This window comes from Pelodiscus sinensis, chromosome 18, assembly GCF_049634645.1.
Source record: "Pelodiscus sinensis isolate JC-2024 chromosome 18, ASM4963464v1, whole genome shotgun sequence".
Taxonomy (NCBI): domain Eukaryota; kingdom Metazoa; phylum Chordata; order Testudines; family Trionychidae; genus Pelodiscus; species Pelodiscus sinensis.
The window spans coordinates 28,405,150-28,424,774 of NC_134728.1; the positions used below are offsets into that span (position 1 = coordinate 28,405,150).

Sequence of the window (19,625 nt, forward strand, 5' to 3'; positions counted from 1 at the left end):
ATAAAAAAAGCTAGAAGGGACCACCACGGATAGAAAGCTGGCTAGATTGTCAGGTTCAATGGGTAGTGATCAACAGCTCCATGTCTGGCTAGCAGTTGGTATCAAGTGGAATATCCCAAGGGTTAGTAATGGGTCCAGTTTTGTTTGACAGCTTTATTAATGATTTGGATGAGGGAATGGATTGCACCCTCAGCAAGTTTGCAGATGACACTAAGCTAGGGGGAGAGGTAGATACACTGGAGGACAGGGATAGGGTCCGAAGTGACCTAGACAAATTGGAGGATTGGGCCAAAATAAATCTGACGACGTTCAACAAGGACAAGTGCAGAGTCCTGCACTTTGGATGGAAGAACCCCAAGCACTGTTACAGGCTGCCGACTGACTGGCTAAGCAGCAGTTTGGCAGAAAAAAACCTGTGGATTACAGTGGATGAGAAGCTGGATATGAGTCAACAGTGTGCCCTCATAGCCAGGAAGGCTAACTGCATACTAAGGTTGCATTAGGAGGAGCACTGTCAGCAGATCTAGGGACGAGATTATTGCCCTTTATTCAGCACTGGAGAGGCCACATCTGGAATATTGCATCCAGTTCTGGGGGCCCCATTCCAGTAAGGATGTGGACACATTGGAGAAAGTCCAGTGAAGAGCTACAAAAATGGTAAGGGAGCTGGAGCATTTGATTCACACGGAGAGATTGAAGGATTTGGATCTGTTTAGTCTACAGAAGAGAAGAGCGAGTGGGGTTTGATAGCAGCCTTCAACTACCTGAAAGGGGGAGGGGTTCTAAAAAGGATGGAGAGAGGCTGTTCTCAGTGGTGACAAATGACAGAACAAGGAGCAATGGCCTCAAGTTGAAGTGTGTGTGGGGGGGGTGTGCCTACGTTGGATATCAGGAAAAAACACTGGAATGGCTTACCTAGGGAGGTTGTGGAATTTCCATTGCTAGAGGTTTTTAAGTCCCAGCCCTGTCTGCAGGGGCACCATTTATGGGAGCCTAGGGGGGCATTACCCCCACCCGTAGTTTAAACCTCTGGATTTCATGCTTGAGTTCTGCTTAAAAATGCATGCCCTGACTCCAGAGACAGTTCTTAAATGCAACAGTTTGAGCTGCTTGGAGCTTTGCCTTTGGAGCCCAGAGTCTGTTATAAAAAGAAGCAAGAATAACACACATCAAGTTATTCAGGTAATTGAAGGATCATTAGATCATCATGAAAATATTGCTGGGTACGCCACTTAAAAAATGGAATAGAAAGTGTAGGACTGTTGTGTTGCAGACATCTGCATTTGGATCACTGATGTTAAACTTCTCATAAATGTTCTTGAAAAAGGGATAAACAATGACTAATCCAAAGACTACTGCAAAGAGTTACAAAGAGATCTCACAACACTGTGTGATTTGGCATCACAAAGGCAGATTGAATTCAGTCCAAAGTAATATGTATGGGAAAATATAATCCTAACTATGGATACAAAAATGACAGGGTCTAAAATAGCTGTTACCACTCAAGAAAGAGATTGTTGAATCCTTGTGGACAGATTCCTGAAAACATCTGCTCAATATGCAGTGTCAGTTAAAAACTAAAAGCTAACAGAATATTGGGAATCGTTAGGAAAGGACTAGATAATAAGACAACATACCACATTGCTTCTATATAAAATCATCGTATGCACACATCTTGAATACTGTATGCAGATCTGGTCACCCCATCTAAAAAAAGAAATATTGGATTTGGAAAACGTAGAAGAAGGGCACCAGAAATAATGAGGGGGCAAGGAACAGCATCCCTATGAGGCTAGATTACTAAGGCTATGTCTAGACTGCAGGCTTCTTTCGAAAGAGAAATCTGCTTTTTCGAAAGAGAGCACCCAGCGAGTCTGGATGCTCTCTTTCGAAGATGGCCTCTTTACATTGAAGAACGCCTTCTTTCGAAAGAGGAACTTTCGAAAGAAGGCGTTCTTCCTCGTGAAATGAGGTTTACCGCCATCGAAAGAAAAGCCGCGTTCTTTCGAAATAATTTCGAAAGAACGCGGCTTGAGTCTGGACGCAGGGGAAGTTTTTTCGGGAAAAGGCTACTTTTCCCGAAAAAACCCCTGAGTCTGGACACGGCCTAAGACTGGGCCTTTTCAGTTTGGAAAAGAAATAATTAAAGCCGTGGTCTCCAACCTTTTTAACCACAAGATTGCTTTTTCAATTTACATGCAATGGAAGATCTACCTCAAACCCAAATACTCTTGCCCAGCTTCCTTTCCACCCGTTCTTTGAGGCCCTGCTCCTGCTCCACCCCTTTGCCAAGGCCTCCCCCTCACCCTGCTCACTCCATTTCCCTTCCTCCCCAAATCTCATTCCCTTTCACCAGGCTGGAGTAGGGAGTTGGGGTGCAGGCTCTGGTCTTGGGCCAAGGGGTGTGGAGTGTGGGAGGGGACTCTCTGAAGGAAGGAAGAGTGGCAGGATGGGATCTGGAGTGTCCTAGGGGACAAAGCATTTGTCTGGGGAGTGCAGGGTTGGGGGCTTGAGTCCTTCCAACCCCCCATTCCGAGATCAGCCAGACAGCCAACACCATCTACCCCAGGGATGCACCTGGCTCCCGCGTTAGGAAGGAAAGATAAGGGACACTCTGACAGAAACAGCAGCGGAATGGGTTCTAGAGTGGCATGGGCCTAGGGCATTCCCAAAGGGAATGCAGGGTGGGGGGTTCAAGTCCCACCAATCCTAGGAGCAGTAGGACAACCAGCAAGCATAGTCAAGGCAGACCCCAAGGTTGTAGGTTCAAGCCCCACCCACCCAGGAGCATCACTGTCACCACAACCAGCTGCAGGAACAGTGTCTATAGGCAAAGACAGTACAGGGAGACGCCCCTGTACTGACCATCCCAGGGGTTGCAGGAATATGCCCATCACAACCACCATCAGGTTAGGCATTTTTGAATGCACTTCTCAAAGAATTACATTTAAGCATAAAAGAAATGCAAGTTATGAAGTGCACACACCAGTCAAAAACTAAAAACAACCCCGACCCAGGGCCCTATCAGTGGCAGCAGGCTCCCACCACTGGCTCAGCGGGGGTTCTTTCCCTCTGGGGCCTTTCCAGCTCCCTGCCCTGGGTCACTCCCCTGGTCTGCCACGGTGCCACCTGTTGGTGAGCGTCGGGTGGCTGTAGTGGCACCTCCCAGGTCAGCGTCTGGGGTTGCAGTGGTAGGTCCAGCGCCTGGGTCCTGGGTGGTTGGCTGGAGCTTTAACGTTTGGGTCGGGCTCAGCTTGGGCCTGGCCGTGGCGGGTCCGGCGGGCCTGGCAACGCCCTCCCTGGCTGTTGGGTCGGGGATTCTGGGGCTTGGGCCCTCGTTCCTGCTCTAACAGCTGTCCGCCCCTACTGAGCCAGGCTGCAGTGAGTCAACAGTGTGCCCTTGTAGCCAAGAAGGCTAATGGCATATTCGGTTGCATTAAGAGGAGCATTGCCAGCAGATCCAGAGATGTCATTATTCCCCTTTATTCGGCTCTGGTGAGGCCACAGCTGAAGTATTGTGTCCAGTTCTGGGCCCCCCACTATAGACAGGATGTGGACGCATTGGAGAGGGTTCAGCGGAGGGCAACCAAAATGATTCGGGGGCTGGAGCATATGACTTATGAGGAGAGGCTGAGGGACTTGGGTCTGTTTAGTCTGCAGAAGCGAAGAATTTGATAGCAGCCTTCAACTTCCTGAAGGGAGGTTCCAAAGAGGATGAAGAAATGCTGTTCTCAGTAGTGACAGATGGCAGAACAAGGAGCAATGGTCTCAAGTTGTGGTAGGAGAGGTCCAGGTTGGATATTAGGAAAAACTATTTCGCTAGGAGGGTAGTGAAGCACTGGAATGTGTTACCTAGGGAAGTAGTGGAGTCTCCATCCCTAGAGTTGTTTAAGTCTCAGCTTGACAAAGCCCTGGCCGGGTTGATTTAGTTGGGATTGGTCCTGCCTAGAGCAGGAGGCTGGACTTGATGACCTTCTGAGGTCTCTTCCAGCTCTATGGTTCTATGATTCTATGGAGATGGTGCTGGGGGGAACCAGCTCTTAAGCTGCCCCACTTGCTGCCTCTGATAGGGAAGGAAGTGACTAGTCAAGGGACTAGTCAACTATCTGATAAGCTTTCGCTTACATCCCTACTAGGTACAGTAGATCACTGAAACGCTGCAATAGAATCATAGAATCATAGGCTACATCTAGACTAGTTTATTCAGCATAGTCAAAGAAGTGGGGATTTAAATAATCCCAGCTTCATTAAAATAAAAATGGCCACCGCGCTGTGCTGACAATCAGCTGATCCGGCACAGCACGGCAGTCTAGACGCAATGTGGTCGACAAAGGCTTCCTATTAATTACCTGCATCCTGCTTCAGAAGCCTTTTAAATCTGCACTTGAAAGGGAATCCTCTGAACTGTCATTCATGCTAAAATTCGACACTCTACGCGGGGGGCTCAACAAAGACTCTGACTATCTTACCCATTACAAAGATAGCCTCCCCAATTATCACCTGTAATATCATTAGCTCACAGACATTTACCTTTCCCTCTCCCCCCCTCCTCCCCCGCATCTCCCTTCTGTTCTGAAATTTGATTTGTCCTTTTCATATGTGTTCTTTTTTTTAAATTGTATCCTTTGGTATATATGGTTGTGACTATTTTCTTCCACTATTTGATCTGAGGAAGTGGGTCTGGCCCACGAAAGCTCATCATCTAATAAACCATCTTGTTAGTCTTTAAAGTGCTACATAGTCCTGTATTCTCATAAATCATGTGCTCTAGCCCCATAATAATTTTTGGTGCCCTCTACTGGACCTTCTCCAGTGCATCCATGTTCTTTCTGTAATGGGGACGGGGCAGAATTGGACGCCATACTCCAGATAAAACAAAGATAGAAGCCTCTTTACATGAATGTTTGTTGTTAATATTCAGTGTGTTTACTTTTGGACCCCAATGTCAAGGATGAAGTCTAGGTTGGTTATTAGGAAAAACTATTTTATGAGAAGGGTGGTAAAGCACTGGGATGGGTTACCTAGGGAAGTGGTAGAGTTTCCATTCCAAGATGTTTTAAAGTCCCAGCTTGACAAAATCCTGGCTGGGATGATTTAGTTGGGATTAGCCCTGCTTTTAGCAGGGGGTTGGATTTGACGATCTCCTGAGGTCTCCTCCAGCCTTATGATTCTATGAGCCAATAGCAATGGGTACTAATGTCTTTTAAAACATTCCCTTTTGGTCCAGTTTGTATGCTTTCTCAGCTTGAGAGTCATTGCTGGGAGATCTCCAGCTTCTGGGGATACACATGTCACTGTTGTGATGAGTTACTGACTTTCCACTCTTTTCCATTATAGTTCCTGGACCTGTTCCCTTAGAATCTATCCAAGGAGGACCCTTTGAAGAAAAGATCTATGTTCAGTGGAAGCCTCCAAATGAGACTAATGGTATCATTACGCTCTATGAGGTAAGGAGAACAGATTGCCGTGAAGGAGTATGTAGCCGAGACTCTCTTCCACGTGTGTGCAAATGTATTCTAGACTCATAGACTTTAAGGTCAGAAGCAACCATTATGATCATCTAGTCTGATCCCCTGCACAATGCAGGCCACAGAATCTCACCCACCCCCTCCTAGAATAATCCTCTCATCTATATCTCAGATATTGAAGCCTTCAAATAGTTTGAAGACCCCAAGATGCAGAGAATCCTCCAGCTGTGATCTGTACCCCATGCTACAGAGGAAGGCAAAAAACCTCCAGGGCCTCTGCTAATCTACCCTGGAGGAAAATTTCTTCCCGACCCCAAATATGGCGATCAGGTAAACCCTGAGCATGTGGGCAAGACTCACCAGCCAGACACCCAGAAAGTTCTCTATAGTAACTCCTATCATCCCTCCATTGACCTATTTACCACTGATACTGGTCAATTAGTTACCAAGATCATGTTATCTTATCAAACCATCCCCTTCATAAACCCATCTAGTTTAATCTTGAAGCCAGATAGATCTTTTGCCCCCACTACTTCCCTTGGAAGGCCGTTCCAGAACCTCATTCCTCTAATGGTTAGAAACCTTCGTCTAATCTCAAGTCTAAACTTCCTATTAGCCAGCTTATATCCATTTGTTCTTGTGTCCACATTGGTATTAAGCTTAAATAATTCCTCTCCGTCCCTGGTATTTATCCCTCTAATATATTTAAAGAGTGCAATCATGTACCCCCTCAGCCTTCTTTTGGTTAAGGTAAACAAGCCAAGTTGCTTGAGTCCCCTTTCATAAGACAGGTTTTCCATTCCTTGGATCATCCTAGTGGCCCTTCTTTGTACCTGTTCCAGTTTGAATTCATCCTTCTTAAATATGAGAGAACAGAACTGCACACAGTATTCCAAACGTGGTCTCACCAATGCCTTGTATAATGGCACTAACACCTCCTTATCCCTATAGTCATTCTATAATCAAACAGGACTCCGAGGTCCTTCTCCTCCTCCATTACTTCCAACTGATGTGTCCCCAGCTTATAACTAAAATTCTTATTAATCCCTAAATGCATAACCTTACACTTCTCACTATTAAATTTCATCCTATTGCTATCACTCCAATTTACAAGGTCATCCAGATCTTCCTGTATGATATCCCGATCCTTTTCTGAATTGGCAATAGCTCCCAACTTTGTATCATCCGCAAATTTTATCAGGACACTTCCACTTTTGGTGCCAAGGTCAGCAATAAAAAGATTAAATAAAATTGGCCCAATACTGATCCCTGAGGAATTCCTGAGGAATTCTGCTAGTAACCTTCCAACCTGACAGTTCACCTTTCAGTATGACTCGCTATAGTCTCACCTTTAACCAGTTGCTTATCCACATCTCAACTTTCCTATTAATCCCTATTTTGTCCAATTTAAACAATAATTCCCCATATGGTACTGTATCAAATGCCTTACTAAAGTCGAGGTAGATTAGATCCACTGCATTTCCTTTATCTAAAAAATCTGTTACTTTCTCAAAGAAGGAGATCAGGTTGGTTTGGCACGATCTACCTTTTGTAGAACCATGTTGTAATTTGTACCAGTTGCCATTAACCGCAATGTCTCTAACTACTTCCTCCTTCAAAATTGTTTCCAAGATCTTGCATATTACAGATGTCAAACTAACAGGCCTATAGTTACCCGGGTCACTTTTTTTCCCCTTAAAAATAGGAACTATATTAGCAATTCTCCAATCAAATGGTACAACCCCTGAGTTTAGAGATTTATTAAAAAATTTTGCTAATGGGCTTGCAATTTCATGTGCCAGTTCCTTTAATATTCTTGGATGAAAATTATCTGGGCCCCCCCGATTTGCTTCCATTAAGCTGTTCAAGTTTGGCTTTTACCTTGGATATGGTAATATCTACCTCCATATCCTTATTCCTATTTGTTATGTTACCATTATCCCTAAGCTCTTAATTATCCTCATTAAAGACTGAAGCAAAGTATTTATTTAACTATTGGGCCATTCCTAGATTATCCTTAACCTCCACTCCATCCTTAGTAATTAGCAGTCCTACTTCTTCTTTTTTTGTTTTTTTTTCCCTATTTATATGGCTATAAAACCTTTTACTATTGGTTTTAATTCCCTTTGCAAGGTCCAACTCTACCTGACTTTTAGCCTCTCTCACTTTGTCCCTACATCCTCTAACCTCAATAAGGAAGATTTCTTTACTGATCCCTCCCATCTTCCACTCCTTATATGCTTTCTGCATTCATCTGTATTAATCAGGATAGCGAGGATGTGTCAGAGATTTTAGTAGGTATTTAAAGAAGGTCTGAACAGATTATAATCCTCATGGTACTTTGCCACTGAAATGCATAATCTAGTAAATAGCTGCATTTTAAATCATGTCCAAATGTGACCCATGAATATCTCCATTGCCCCACATCCAGGCCATTGCCAAGTCTGCTTTTTATTCCTCCACATTGTTTCCAAGATATTATTCCCTTTCTTTTGCCTTCTAAAGCTATTGTGCTTTCAGGCTTTCATCATCACCCAACTGAATACTGCAGTCACCTCCTATCCCTGCCATATCATTTCCTTCCGGTCTTCACAAAATGCAGCCAATAAACATCTTCCTTTTTAATTACTGTGACCATGTTAGTTCCCTTATGGAATTTAATTTAATCCATATATCTAATATCAGTGTATTATCCAGAGCTTTAGTTATATCTTCATAATACAATCTTCACCCGGATAACTTCACTTGTATGGTTTACCTATCCTTTGTCTTCAGGTGATAGACCCATTGCCAGAGGAGATATGCATCTTTTGTTTGTGGTGTGTCTAGCGTAATGGGTAGGAACACATAATTGGAGGACAGAAGCAAAAGATGTATGCCATTAGTCTGAAAGTTGGTACCTCATCTGCAAAGCCATGAGGGATCCTATGACTGATACAACAATAGTCTGCAATATTTTGGCCAAACCTTACTGAATTTAATTAGATCTTATTGAGATAAGTTTCATGCCTTCGGGGTCTATTGTATTAAAAATTTAATTGTTTATTATTGCCAAGATTGTATATAACTTCTCTAAGAGGAGAAGATATGTTAATGCAATTCCTCCCGTTATCAGCCTTTTGAAGCCACCTCTGGAGAATTTAGCATAAAGTAGTTCAAACTGGATCCTCCAGTGACCAACAGACAGGAGGATTTTTTTTGTAAATGATCTGCTTTTCAACAGGCTCAAGGCTTTTTGTTGTGATCCAGCAAACACTGAGGACTCTGGTCCATGGAGGGCCCCAGTCGTTAAGAAGGGTTGGAAAGGCTGATATTAACCTGAGTCCTTGAGGAGATTGGGTAGAAGATGGGGGTCGGGGGAAGAAGCAGCTCAGCCCTGACCCTTCCCTCCCCAAGGAGCCACTGAGGTTCAGGCAGACTAACTGGCTGAGGGAGCCAGACAACTGCCCTGCCAGGAGCCATCAAATGGGGGCTGGGGGGTAAGGGGCTGGGCACTGCAGCCCTGGCCCCCTGGGATGAGCTACTGCCCCCATCACCCTCCCAGAGGAGCTGCAGTTGGAACAGCACCACCCTTAACTCCCTGGGCAGCCCCAGTACCCCCACATCACAGCCCTTTGTCCTGAGCCCCCTGCCATGGGAGGTTTTTCTGTGATGCTTCAGCCCTGCAGCACTGGCTAGGAGGTGGGGGACTAAATTATTTTGAAGGGTAGGAATATACAGTGCAACTTCTGTCACCAAGGAGTCTTTTTTCTCACTTGCCTCTACCATCTTCGGAAAGGTGGCTGTTGGCTTGCTTGCGAAAGCAAGTCCCTGTTTTATGTAAGGGTCACTGAAGACTTCTCTGGACAGTGTTGAGCATTTGTCTAGGGAGAAAAAATAAGCCTTGTGTCCATCAAATTCAACAAAATTCTCTAGCACTCGTCCCAGAGAAGGGAATAATTGCTGCCTTGCTCTAGCCACATTCACCTGTCAGCCACATTCAAGAGGCTGCTGAGGCTCAGTGCTGGAGCTGAAAATTTGCCCATTTAAAAAAAAAAATTGGGACAACTACAAGAGGGCATAAATGTGGGATTGCCTTGTTAAAAACAGGATGGACGGTCATCCTGCATATGGGTGTAGGTTTCCTGTTCAGTGACATATCCTTTCATGAATTTCTTTGCAAGGCACATTTGGAGTATGGATTTTACAAGTTAGGCATGCAGATGGAGTAAATGTGCAAATGATTAGAACTGTCCATTTGTACATACACTTGCTCAGTTTAGGCATTCATTCATATTACTCAGATGTGCAAATTAAGGACACATTCCTAAACCTTGTTGCGCTTCACAAATCCCTCTTTCCCTTTGTAGCCTGATCTAAAATTATGTTTAAATTCTAATTACCCACCTTTAGGGTTGACAGGTTCTTTCTCCCAGGATCAGGACCAGTAGTCAGTTATACAATTGGGAAACCTGATGTGCACGGTTGCAACACTCCCAATATAGAAACTCTTGTATATTTACAATATTTACAGTTATTTAATATGGTTAGCACAGTCACAAACACCCCAATTTCAGAAGACGGAATGTCCATCCATATTTCCTTACCATATAAGTACATCATTCCTTCTAGGACAATCTTAGGTGTTAGCCGATCATCCTTCTCATTATCTTACCCATCACCAGGAGCCATCACTCTGGCCATTCCAAGGACTACATCTTCTCCTCCCTATCGCCCCTGGGCTGGGGTCCCACTTTTATACTGTGTGACACTGACAATAACATGTTTTATGCATATTCAATAGGGGGATGTTTCTAATGCTGAAGTGTTCTTTTCCTATTGGTTAATGTATCATTGCTCTTAACTTATTATCATATATGTCAATTTGTTGCCTAACTATCACAACCTGTGTACTAATTGCTCAATTCAGCCTGAACCAATTATTTGGGACTTATATTTAATAATACAACTGCTGAGTCTGAGGGAATTTTCCCTACCATCCTGTGTGGGTGAAAAGTCCAGATTTAAGTTCCCCTTTTTCAGTCCCTGGAAACCATCTGGGTGAGATCATGTCTCAACCACAGAAGTCTGCTAACCTCCACTTCTGCTGATCTTGCAAACAGCCTGTTGCAACATGGACAAAAGATAAAATATAACCCCATATTACTTGACCTTAGCAAGTTAGAGAAATGGTCAGAGGTAAACAGAATGAAGTTTAATAAAGAGAAATGCAAAGTGTTCCACTTAGGAAGGAACAATCAGTTCCATACATACAAGATGGGAAGCGACTGTCTAGGAAGGAACATGGCGGAAAGGGATCTAGGGGTCATAGTGGACCACATGTTGAATATGAGTCAACAGTGTGATGCTGTTGCAAAAAAAGCAAATATGATTCTAGGTTGAATCAACAGGTGTGTTGTAAGCAAAACTCGTGAAGTCATTCTGCCGCTCTACTCTGCACTAGTTAGGCCTCAGCTGGGCTATGTCTAGACTGCAAGCCTCTTTCGAAAGAGGCTCTTTCGAAAGCATCTTTCGAAAGAGGCTCTTTCGAAAGAGAGCGTCTAGACTGCACGGAGAAATTTCGAAAAAGCGGCTTGCTTTTTCGAAAGAAAGCATCCAGTGAGTCTGGATGCTCTCTTTTGAAGAAGCCCTATTTACATTGAAGAACGCCTTCTTTCGAAAGAGGAACTTTCGAAAGAAGGCGTTCTTCCTCGTAAATTGAGGTTTACCGCCATCGAAAGAAAAGCTGCGTTCTTTCGAATTAATTTCGAAAGAACGCGGCTTGAGTCTGGACGCAGGGGAAGTTTTTTCGAAAAAAGGCTACTTTTTTCAAAAAAAACCCTGAGTCTGGACACAGCCCTGGAGTACTGTGTCCAGTTCTGGGCGCCACATTTCAAGAAAGATGTGGAGAAATTGGAAAGGGTACAGAGAAGAGCGACAAGAATGATTAAAGGTCTAGAGAACATGACCTATGAAGCCAGGCTTCATGAACTGGGCTTGTTTAGTTTGGAAAAAAGAAGATTAACGGGGGACATGATAGCGGTTTTCAAATATCTAAAAGGGTGTCACAAGGAGGAAGGAGAAAATTTGTTCCTCTTGGTTTCTGAGGACAGGACAAGGAGTAATGGGCTTAAAGTGCAGCAAGGGAGGTTTAGATTGGACATTAGGAAAAAATTCCCAACTGTCAGGGTGGTCAAATATTGGAATAAATTGCCAAGGGAGGTGGTGGAATCTCCCTCTCTGGAGATATTTAAGAACAGGTTAGATAGACATCTGTCAGGGATGGTGTAGACGGAGCTTGGTCCTGCCTTGAGGGCGGGGGGCTGGACTCGATGACCTCTCGAGGTCCCTTCCAGTCCTATGATTCTATGACCTGGACTGTGAGCTTATGTATGTTCTTTCATTCAAGTGCAACCCTGTCCTCTAATTGATTGTAATGCAGACATGGCACTCATTGGAAAGTGCATTCAGAAGCAGTGCCATCTTGTTATACTCAACTCACCAGACATCTTAGGGCTGGGTTGTACTGCACCTATGCTGCTCCTACACCTAATGGCATCTGGACTGCCACACAGTGCAGGGCACCAACAGATTTGTGGTTGGCTGTGTGGGGGGAAGGCAAGCAGCATATGCACACAGACAGGTACAAGCAGCAGGACCACTAATTTGGGCTCTTGCTAGACTCTTATATACCAACATGTCTTGGTCCCAGCTAGGAAAGGGCACAGAGCTGTACCCAGGTGGGTTAATGGCAAAGCCATCCCCCACGGAGTTGAGTGCTGCTGTGTTAGTATTAGCGACCTTCACAAACTTGGGCAGAAATAAGGCCTAGTGTATTACACCTGAATCCAGACATCAGTCAAGCTAACACAAACAGTCTACGGGAATGCTGAGAGCAGCTTTGAGAAGATTTCTTACATCACATCTTTTAACTATTACCGAATTAAGCTAAATTAACACAAACATATTATTAGCATGATAGGAAAGTAACTTGATAGGCTACACATTCTACCAGTTCTGGAACCAGCCAGTGACTGTTGCAGCCCTTGGCATAATTTAGAACGGCATATAAACTGTTCTGCATTATAAAGGTTGGACTGAACCCTTGGGAACTCTATGTCACTGTAGCTACATCACTTCCTATTCAGGAATACACTGTTAGAACAGCTCTCAATGCTCTTGCACTACTTGAGAAAGCAGGATCTGATTTTCTTTGGTGCTTGCTTATGCACCTAACCTGTTTGAAAAAGGCAATTGTGTAACAGACTGGACTGAAAATGTCAAGATGTAAGGGTTTGTCTACACTACAGCACTAATTTGAACTAACTTAATTCGAATTAGTTAATTAGAACTAAGCCAATTCGAATTAATGCATCTAGACCTAAAAGCTAATTTGAATTAGCGTTTTGGGGGGGGGTCAATCGGGGGGCTGTCAGGATCCAGGAGGCTCGGCAAGAGAGCTTCCATCCCGAGGAGCCCGCAGAGCCACCCCAGTCCTCCCCATTGGGGGCTTGTGCCCCATTCCTCCATCACCTCCTTCCACTTACCCCTTCCTAGCCTCCCTTCCTGATGTAAAAAATAAAGGACACGTGTGTTCAAAAATAGAAACTCTCTTTATTTAACAAAACTTGGGGGGGATTAACCTCTGGGGAGACTGGGAAAAGGAGACAGAAGAGGGGGAGAGTGTGGGAGAGGGGAGGAGGAAACCTGGGAGGAGGGAGCTGGAAGGGGGAAGCCAGGGGAAGAAGGAGGGGAAGTATAAAACTATGTTACGCCAGATCTTCAGTACTGTGTACAGATGTGGTCTCCTCACCTCAAAAAAGATGTTTTGGCCTTGGAAAGGGTTCAGGAAAGGGCAACTAAAATGATTAGAGGTTTGGAACAGGTCCCATTTGAAGAGAGGCTAAAGAGACTGGGATTTTTCAGCTTAGAAAAGAGGAGACGGAGGGGGGATATGATAGAGGCGTATAAAATCATGAGTGATGTGGAGAGGGAGCATAACAAAAAGTTCTTCATTAGTTCCCAAAATATAAGGACTAGAGGACACCAAATGAAATGAATGGGTAGCAGGCTTCAAACTAATAAAAGAAAGGTCTTCTTCACAAAGCAAATAGTCAACCTGTGGAACTCGGGAGGCTGTGAAGGCTAGAACTATAACAGAGTTTAAAGAGAAGTTAGATAAAGTCATTGAGGTTGGGTCCATGGAGTGCTATTAGCCAGGGGTTAGGAACGGTGTCCCTGGCCTCTGTTTGTGGAAGGCTGGAGATGGATGGCACGAGACAAATGGCTTGGTCATTGTCTTCGGTCCATCCCCTCCGGGGTAGCTGGTGTTGGCCGCTGTTGGCAGACAGGCTACTGGGCTAGATGGACCTTTGGTCTGACCCAGTACGGCCGTTCTTATGTTCTAAGCTCAGGGCTCAGGGTTGGGGGTCTCACTGGACCAACTTAATTTTCATGCAAACCTGCTCCTGGGTTCGCATGTGGCCTTTGGTGGCCAGGCTGGCAGCTATTCTGCCCTAGACGGCCACTTTCCTGTGCCTAGTGCGGAGATTGTGGACGTTGGAGTCCTCTCCCCAAACCTGAATGAGGTCCACGATCTCTGCACTAGACCAGGCGGGCACCCGCCTCTTGCGGCCCCATGCAGGCTCCTGGGAGCTGCCAGCCTGGTCCTGGGAAGAGGCAGAGGGCTGGGTGGCAGCAGGTGGCTGGCTCGTGCCGTGCCAGGTGCAGGGACTGCTGGCAGGGTGTTGGCAGTCTTACACCTGACATGGGCACCGTAGCCAGACCGTGGCCCTTTAAGGGCTCCGGGGTCAGGAGGTGGGCAGAAGACTTTCCCTGGCTTGGCCCAGAGTGGCCACCAGGGCAAGCTGGGGAGGGCTAGCCTCCAACTAGTTCGAATTAAATGGCTACACAGCCCTTAATTCGAACTACTTAATTTGAACTAGGCGTTAGTCCTCGAAGAATGAGGTTTACCTAGTTCGAATTAAGCACTCCGCTAGTTCGAATTAAGTTCGAACTAGCAGTTTGCATGTGCAGTGCCTATCAAAGTTAATTCGAACTAATGGCTGTTAGTTCAAATGAACTTTTGTGGAAGAAAACATTGTCCTCACTCTGAGTTTGTAAGCAACAAGTAGCCAGAGGCAGTTTTATTACGAGCTGCAGCAAGGGAAAAACTGGTTTGGACGGGGGGAAGCCCCCCCCCTCAGAGGCAGATCTTCCAATACAAGCAATTTATATACTGTCTATTAGATATAATAACAATAACAATTAGTCTCCTTCCCATTACAAACACCAATGGCTAACAGTTATTTAGTTCCACCCAGATGCTCCTTATCTCAAGGTCCCTGCCAGAGTCAGCATTCTATCCTTATCTCCGTATGGAGGCGAGAGGCAAAGGCAGTGTCTAATTACAGATCTCGTGTTGTCAGGCCACAGACTTAGCCTGACGCTTGCTCTCTTGTTAACAAGACCAAGATGGCTGCACACAAATTCCCTTATTCCCTTTTCCTGCCTCCAAAATCCCCCCTTTTGTGCTTACAGCACAACTATCTTTCTAAACCTTTATTTTCATTAAACATTACATAATTAGTACAAACATAAAAGCTATTTCTATTACTACCTCTTTTACAACAGCAATCAAATATGAAACTTTTAATAAGCAAAAGCAATATAATCATTAATATCCCCAATATAATTCTATGATGGGGCTGTTCTATAATTTTAGTAACATCATACAACATATCATAATTAGTAACCAAATTAGGGAAGGCAGGTACATGCTGATGGTACCTGTCCATAAGCACAGAGTCCAGATCAAAGAGAGAAACCGAAACCACTCTCACAAGTTTCTCCTTGGCAATATACAATACTTCACTTCTTTCACCAACGTCAGTTCTTAATATCCTTTTGTAGTCAGAAACCTTTGGGCTTTGGCGGTGTCAGAGGAGCGGACTTTTCCTCTTTTTTTTTCTTGAAACAGTTGTGGTTCAGCATCATGCAGGGGAGAGGTTACCAGCACATCACCCTGTAATATTTTGGTTCTTCTGGTGTCCAGCAGATAGGAAAGCAGGACCAGAAGAGAGAGGCTTATCAGCATTCGGGGTAGGATCATTTCGAGATGGAGGGATCTTTTTGCAGTGAGAAGCATTGGCCAACAGTCAGTTCTTGGCACTTCACTTTAGCAAAACTTGGTAAAGGTCTTTCTAGAGCGGTCTTTCGCTGATGGACATAAGAGTCTCTATTCTGTGAGCTAAAAGCCAGCTAGCTCCTTTGGAACCAAGGTTATTTCCTAGGAATAAAGCAAACCGTAAAAACAATCCCACGCGGTTGTTTGGTTGTTTGGTACCAGCCTTATCAAAGTGAGGCCCTTTTGGAATGTGGTTGCCAGGGGAACCAGGGTCACAGTAACTGTTGAACTGTTTTACTTCCCAAGCTGGCCTAATACTTTCAGGTTTGAGTTGTCAGTTCTCAGCAAGATACCATGGATTGCCTCAGTTTACTCCTATAGTTCCTTTCTCTTGACTTTGGGGTTCTCCTTAAGCCACCAGGTTAAATACAATTTAAGGGGTTTTAATTTAGTCTGGAAGTACGAGTACAGCACCAGCACTGTTATAAATGTTATAATCGAAACTTCCCACATAATTTGACAAACACTATTCAACTCCATCTTTAAGATATTTCATCGCCTTACTGGCGCTGCCCATGATTATAGGTTTGACCTCTACTGCCTGGTTGAGTGCTGCAGAGGTAGGTGTTTGGCATGGTCCACGGTGTCTCCCTATCTGTGTACCTCAGACGGCCAGCCCCGATATATCTTTGGGCATTGGCCACCAATTCCTCGATCTTCGCCTACAGGGCCAGTAAACCCTCCTCTAGGTACTTACTTCCGCCGTGCCACTCAGAATCTCATGTTAGGCGAGGGGCTGTTATGCACACAGACGGATATGTAGAGGGGCAGGATGGAGTGATCTGTCTGGGTAGTCAAACACCAGTAGGTACCGTTTATTTGGACCAGCTTGATGTTTTTGTTTCTCTGAGACAACCACATCAAGCCTAGGCAGATTCGTCATGATGTTAAATGGGCAGGTACATAAAATTTCCTTATCAAAGTGGGTGCAACAATCCCTGGGTATAGGAAGGCTCCCACACCTTCAGAATAAGCGATGCCCTCGATCTATCTATATGCTCCTGCTTTGGTACAGGCAGGGAGGTTACCATTCTGATCTGATCTGAGTGAGGAATCCCCAGAGGGGCCAAAAACAAACTGTTATACTATGCCCTGTCCAGGTGGGCCTTTGGGTCCTCGTGTATTCTCTTCTTCCCCACTCCCATTGGTAGGCACGGGGGAGATGGGGACTCACCACCATAAGGGCTGGGTGGTCAAAGCTATACTATTCTTCAATACTGGCCTTCTAATACCTTTAATTTTGTTCCATTAATTAACAATCCAATTAATCTCTGGTCCAAATAGCTGGTTAGGTTTAGTGAAATGGACACAGAGCTGGACAGATCCTTCAAACTATTCAGGATCAATCGGTTGGCTTGGCTGGTGTCTAGGCCTTTACGGGCACTGGATATTACTGCATCTACCAGCCTGGATTCTCATACAATTTTTGGGCTATGACATAAGTGTTGCTGACAGAGTTTCCAGGCCCAAACCAATCTGCGATGGTATCTGCTAAGCCCCTTCGTTGCCTAATCAGGCACTTGCCAATTTGATTAGCCAGTCTAGCACACAGCTAGTCTATACCAGTGTGGAACATCACCAAGGTAAGGACCAGTGACAGTTGTCCTGGTTCTGAGACGGGTCTGTTCAGGGCACGATGCACAATTGGGAGGCTCTATTTTGTCCTTAAGGACCTGGTTAATAATATCCAAATGAGAGAATGTTAGCAATGGCCATTGTTTAACAAATGACAGCCATGCCTCAGGGGTTACCTATGTCTGGGCTTTAAATGGTAAGCCCCAGTGGGAGTCAGTAGGTCCAACTTCAGTGGCCTGATGTCAGTGTTTAGCTTCTTTCCCACAATATTCCATACAAACTTTAACTTAGAGGACTGTGTATTCTTTGTCCTCGTAGTGTTCATGTTGTTACAATAAACAAAATAATTATGTGTGAATGAGGGGAGGCCCAAAGCCGTGTATTCCCCATTGCTATTAGGCTGTGTCTACACTGGCATGAATTTCCAGAAATGCTTAAAACAGAATAGTTTTTGTTATAAGTATTTCCGGAAAAAGAGCGTCTACATTGGCAGGATGCTTTTCCGGAAAAGCCCTTTTTCTGGAAAAGCATCTGTGGCCAATGTAGACGCGCTTTTCCGGAAAAGAGCCCCGATCGTCATTTTAGCGATTGGGGCTTTTTTCCAGAAAAGACTACTGGGCTTTCTACACTGGCCCTTTTCTGGAACAGTGTTCCGGAATAAGGACTTATGCCCGAGCGGGAGCAGCGTAGCTTTTCCGGAATAGCGGCTGATTTTGTACAGTAGAGCTTCATTGCTTTTCCGGAAATTCAAGGGCCAGTGTAGACAGCTCGCAGCTTATTCCGGAAAAGCGGCTGATTTTTCTGAATAAGTGGCCCAGTGTAGACACAGCCTTACGCTACATCTACATTGGCCCCTTTTTGTTATACTTCAAAGTAGGAATAAGATCCTCCGGAAAAGGGCGCTTTTTCCGGAGGATCGGGGCCAGTGTAGACGCTCTTTTCCGGCTTTTCTAAAAGCCGGAAAAAAGCGGCGGACATTTTTATTTAAATGCTGCGGGGGATATTTAAATCCCCCGCGCATTTCCCTATTGCGATTTCAAAAATTACCATGCCCTTTCCGGAAAAGGGGCCAATGTAGACGTAGCCTTAGTGTGTATTTGTTCTATGTATGTGACTTGAAGGAGGTTACATTGACTAGAGTCACTGTTTCTTTTATAGGACCAAGCATGGTTCACAGATGTTTAATTGTTAATAGGAACCCATGCAATTCCATAATTCTTGAGGCCTTTTAAGGCATCAGGCACCAATGAGTAGCAGGGCAAGTAGCTGTTATTGCAATGGTGAGGTTACTAGTTTCCTCATTGTTGTGGGCATCTTTACTTAAATATGCTGATGTCCCACTTGCCCGTGTTGTTACTTATAGATTTCTTATTATCTCTGGCCAAACCACTTTTATGGTTGGTGTGCAAATTTGCAGAAGCTAAATATTTCATTTGTGTAGCCATTAAAGCAAAACCAATCCGGTGGGGGAAAGGGCTGGTACCCCACTCCCAGTCCTTCTGTTCACGTGCTGCACTCCTTACTTCCTTCCAGTTCCTTTTTTGTTCACCTGTGGAGACATTGTTAACATTCTCCTAGCCTAAACAATTTCCAAACTATTATCCTTTCACTGAATTTTAAAGTTGCCAATTGATTGGGCCCAATTATTAATTTTGATGGTTTAAATTAATGCTTCTACTTTACTCAAATTATCCTTTCATTAAAACAATATCCTACACACAACAATATTTGCAATACGTATTACAATTAAGAGACAAACTTGGATAGAACACAAACTTATTATGTCATGACACAGAACCATGGTTTTTTGATGTTGTTGTTGTTTGTTGTTTTTCTTCAGCTGGCACCAGCGCTTTCTGATGATCTGAAAGACAAGAAAACATTTCTTCCCCCGTCAGGGTGGCCCATTATAACTTAAAATACTGCCTAAGATCTGTTAGGGGAACCAATTACAGCTAGTTCCTTACCACTTCCATGGGCGAGTGAGCTACAACTTTACGAGAACAAGGGCGCTTCATCGGTACTCGTGACCTTCCACTCCCTCGAATTACCTCTAGAGTTGCTAGCCCTCCCCAACGGTGGCATGCCTCAGTTTCCCTCTTGTACCACAGATCAGGCTTAATGTGTGAAGCTATAATGCTTTTCCTTAGCACAAGGTGTTGGTCAGTTATTGTTCCAGCAAGCAAAAAGCTTTTCTTTTCCTGAAAAGAATCATATACAGTGTTACTTAGTAATAATAATATTGACATTAAATTTTGTTAAATGGGCGCTTATAAATATTTTGTTTGCATTTGGACAATTTACTTGAGGGGACAGGTGTTTTATATTCCTTTGAAATAGCCAGGCAGCCTGTATTCACATATAATGTTGGATTTGAAAGCAAGTCAAAAGTGTTATCAACTCAGCCTTGAACAGAG

General features: G+C 44.4%; 1 protein-coding gene across 7 annotated transcripts in view; it reads left to right on the top strand.

The window, feature by feature from the left end:
• PTPRT (protein tyrosine phosphatase receptor type T) overlaps nt 1–19,625 on the top strand; it is a 1,030,325-nt gene that overhangs the window by 654,920 nt on the left and 355,780 nt on the right. For all 7 annotated transcript variants that reach the window (XM_075901349.1, XM_075901354.1, XM_075901347.1 and 4 more), the window contains one exon: nt 5,338–5,447. In XM_075901349.1, coding sequence (XP_075757464.1) covers nt 5,338–5,447 — 110 coding nt within the window. The remainder of the gene's footprint in view (nt 1–5,337; nt 5,448–19,625) is intronic.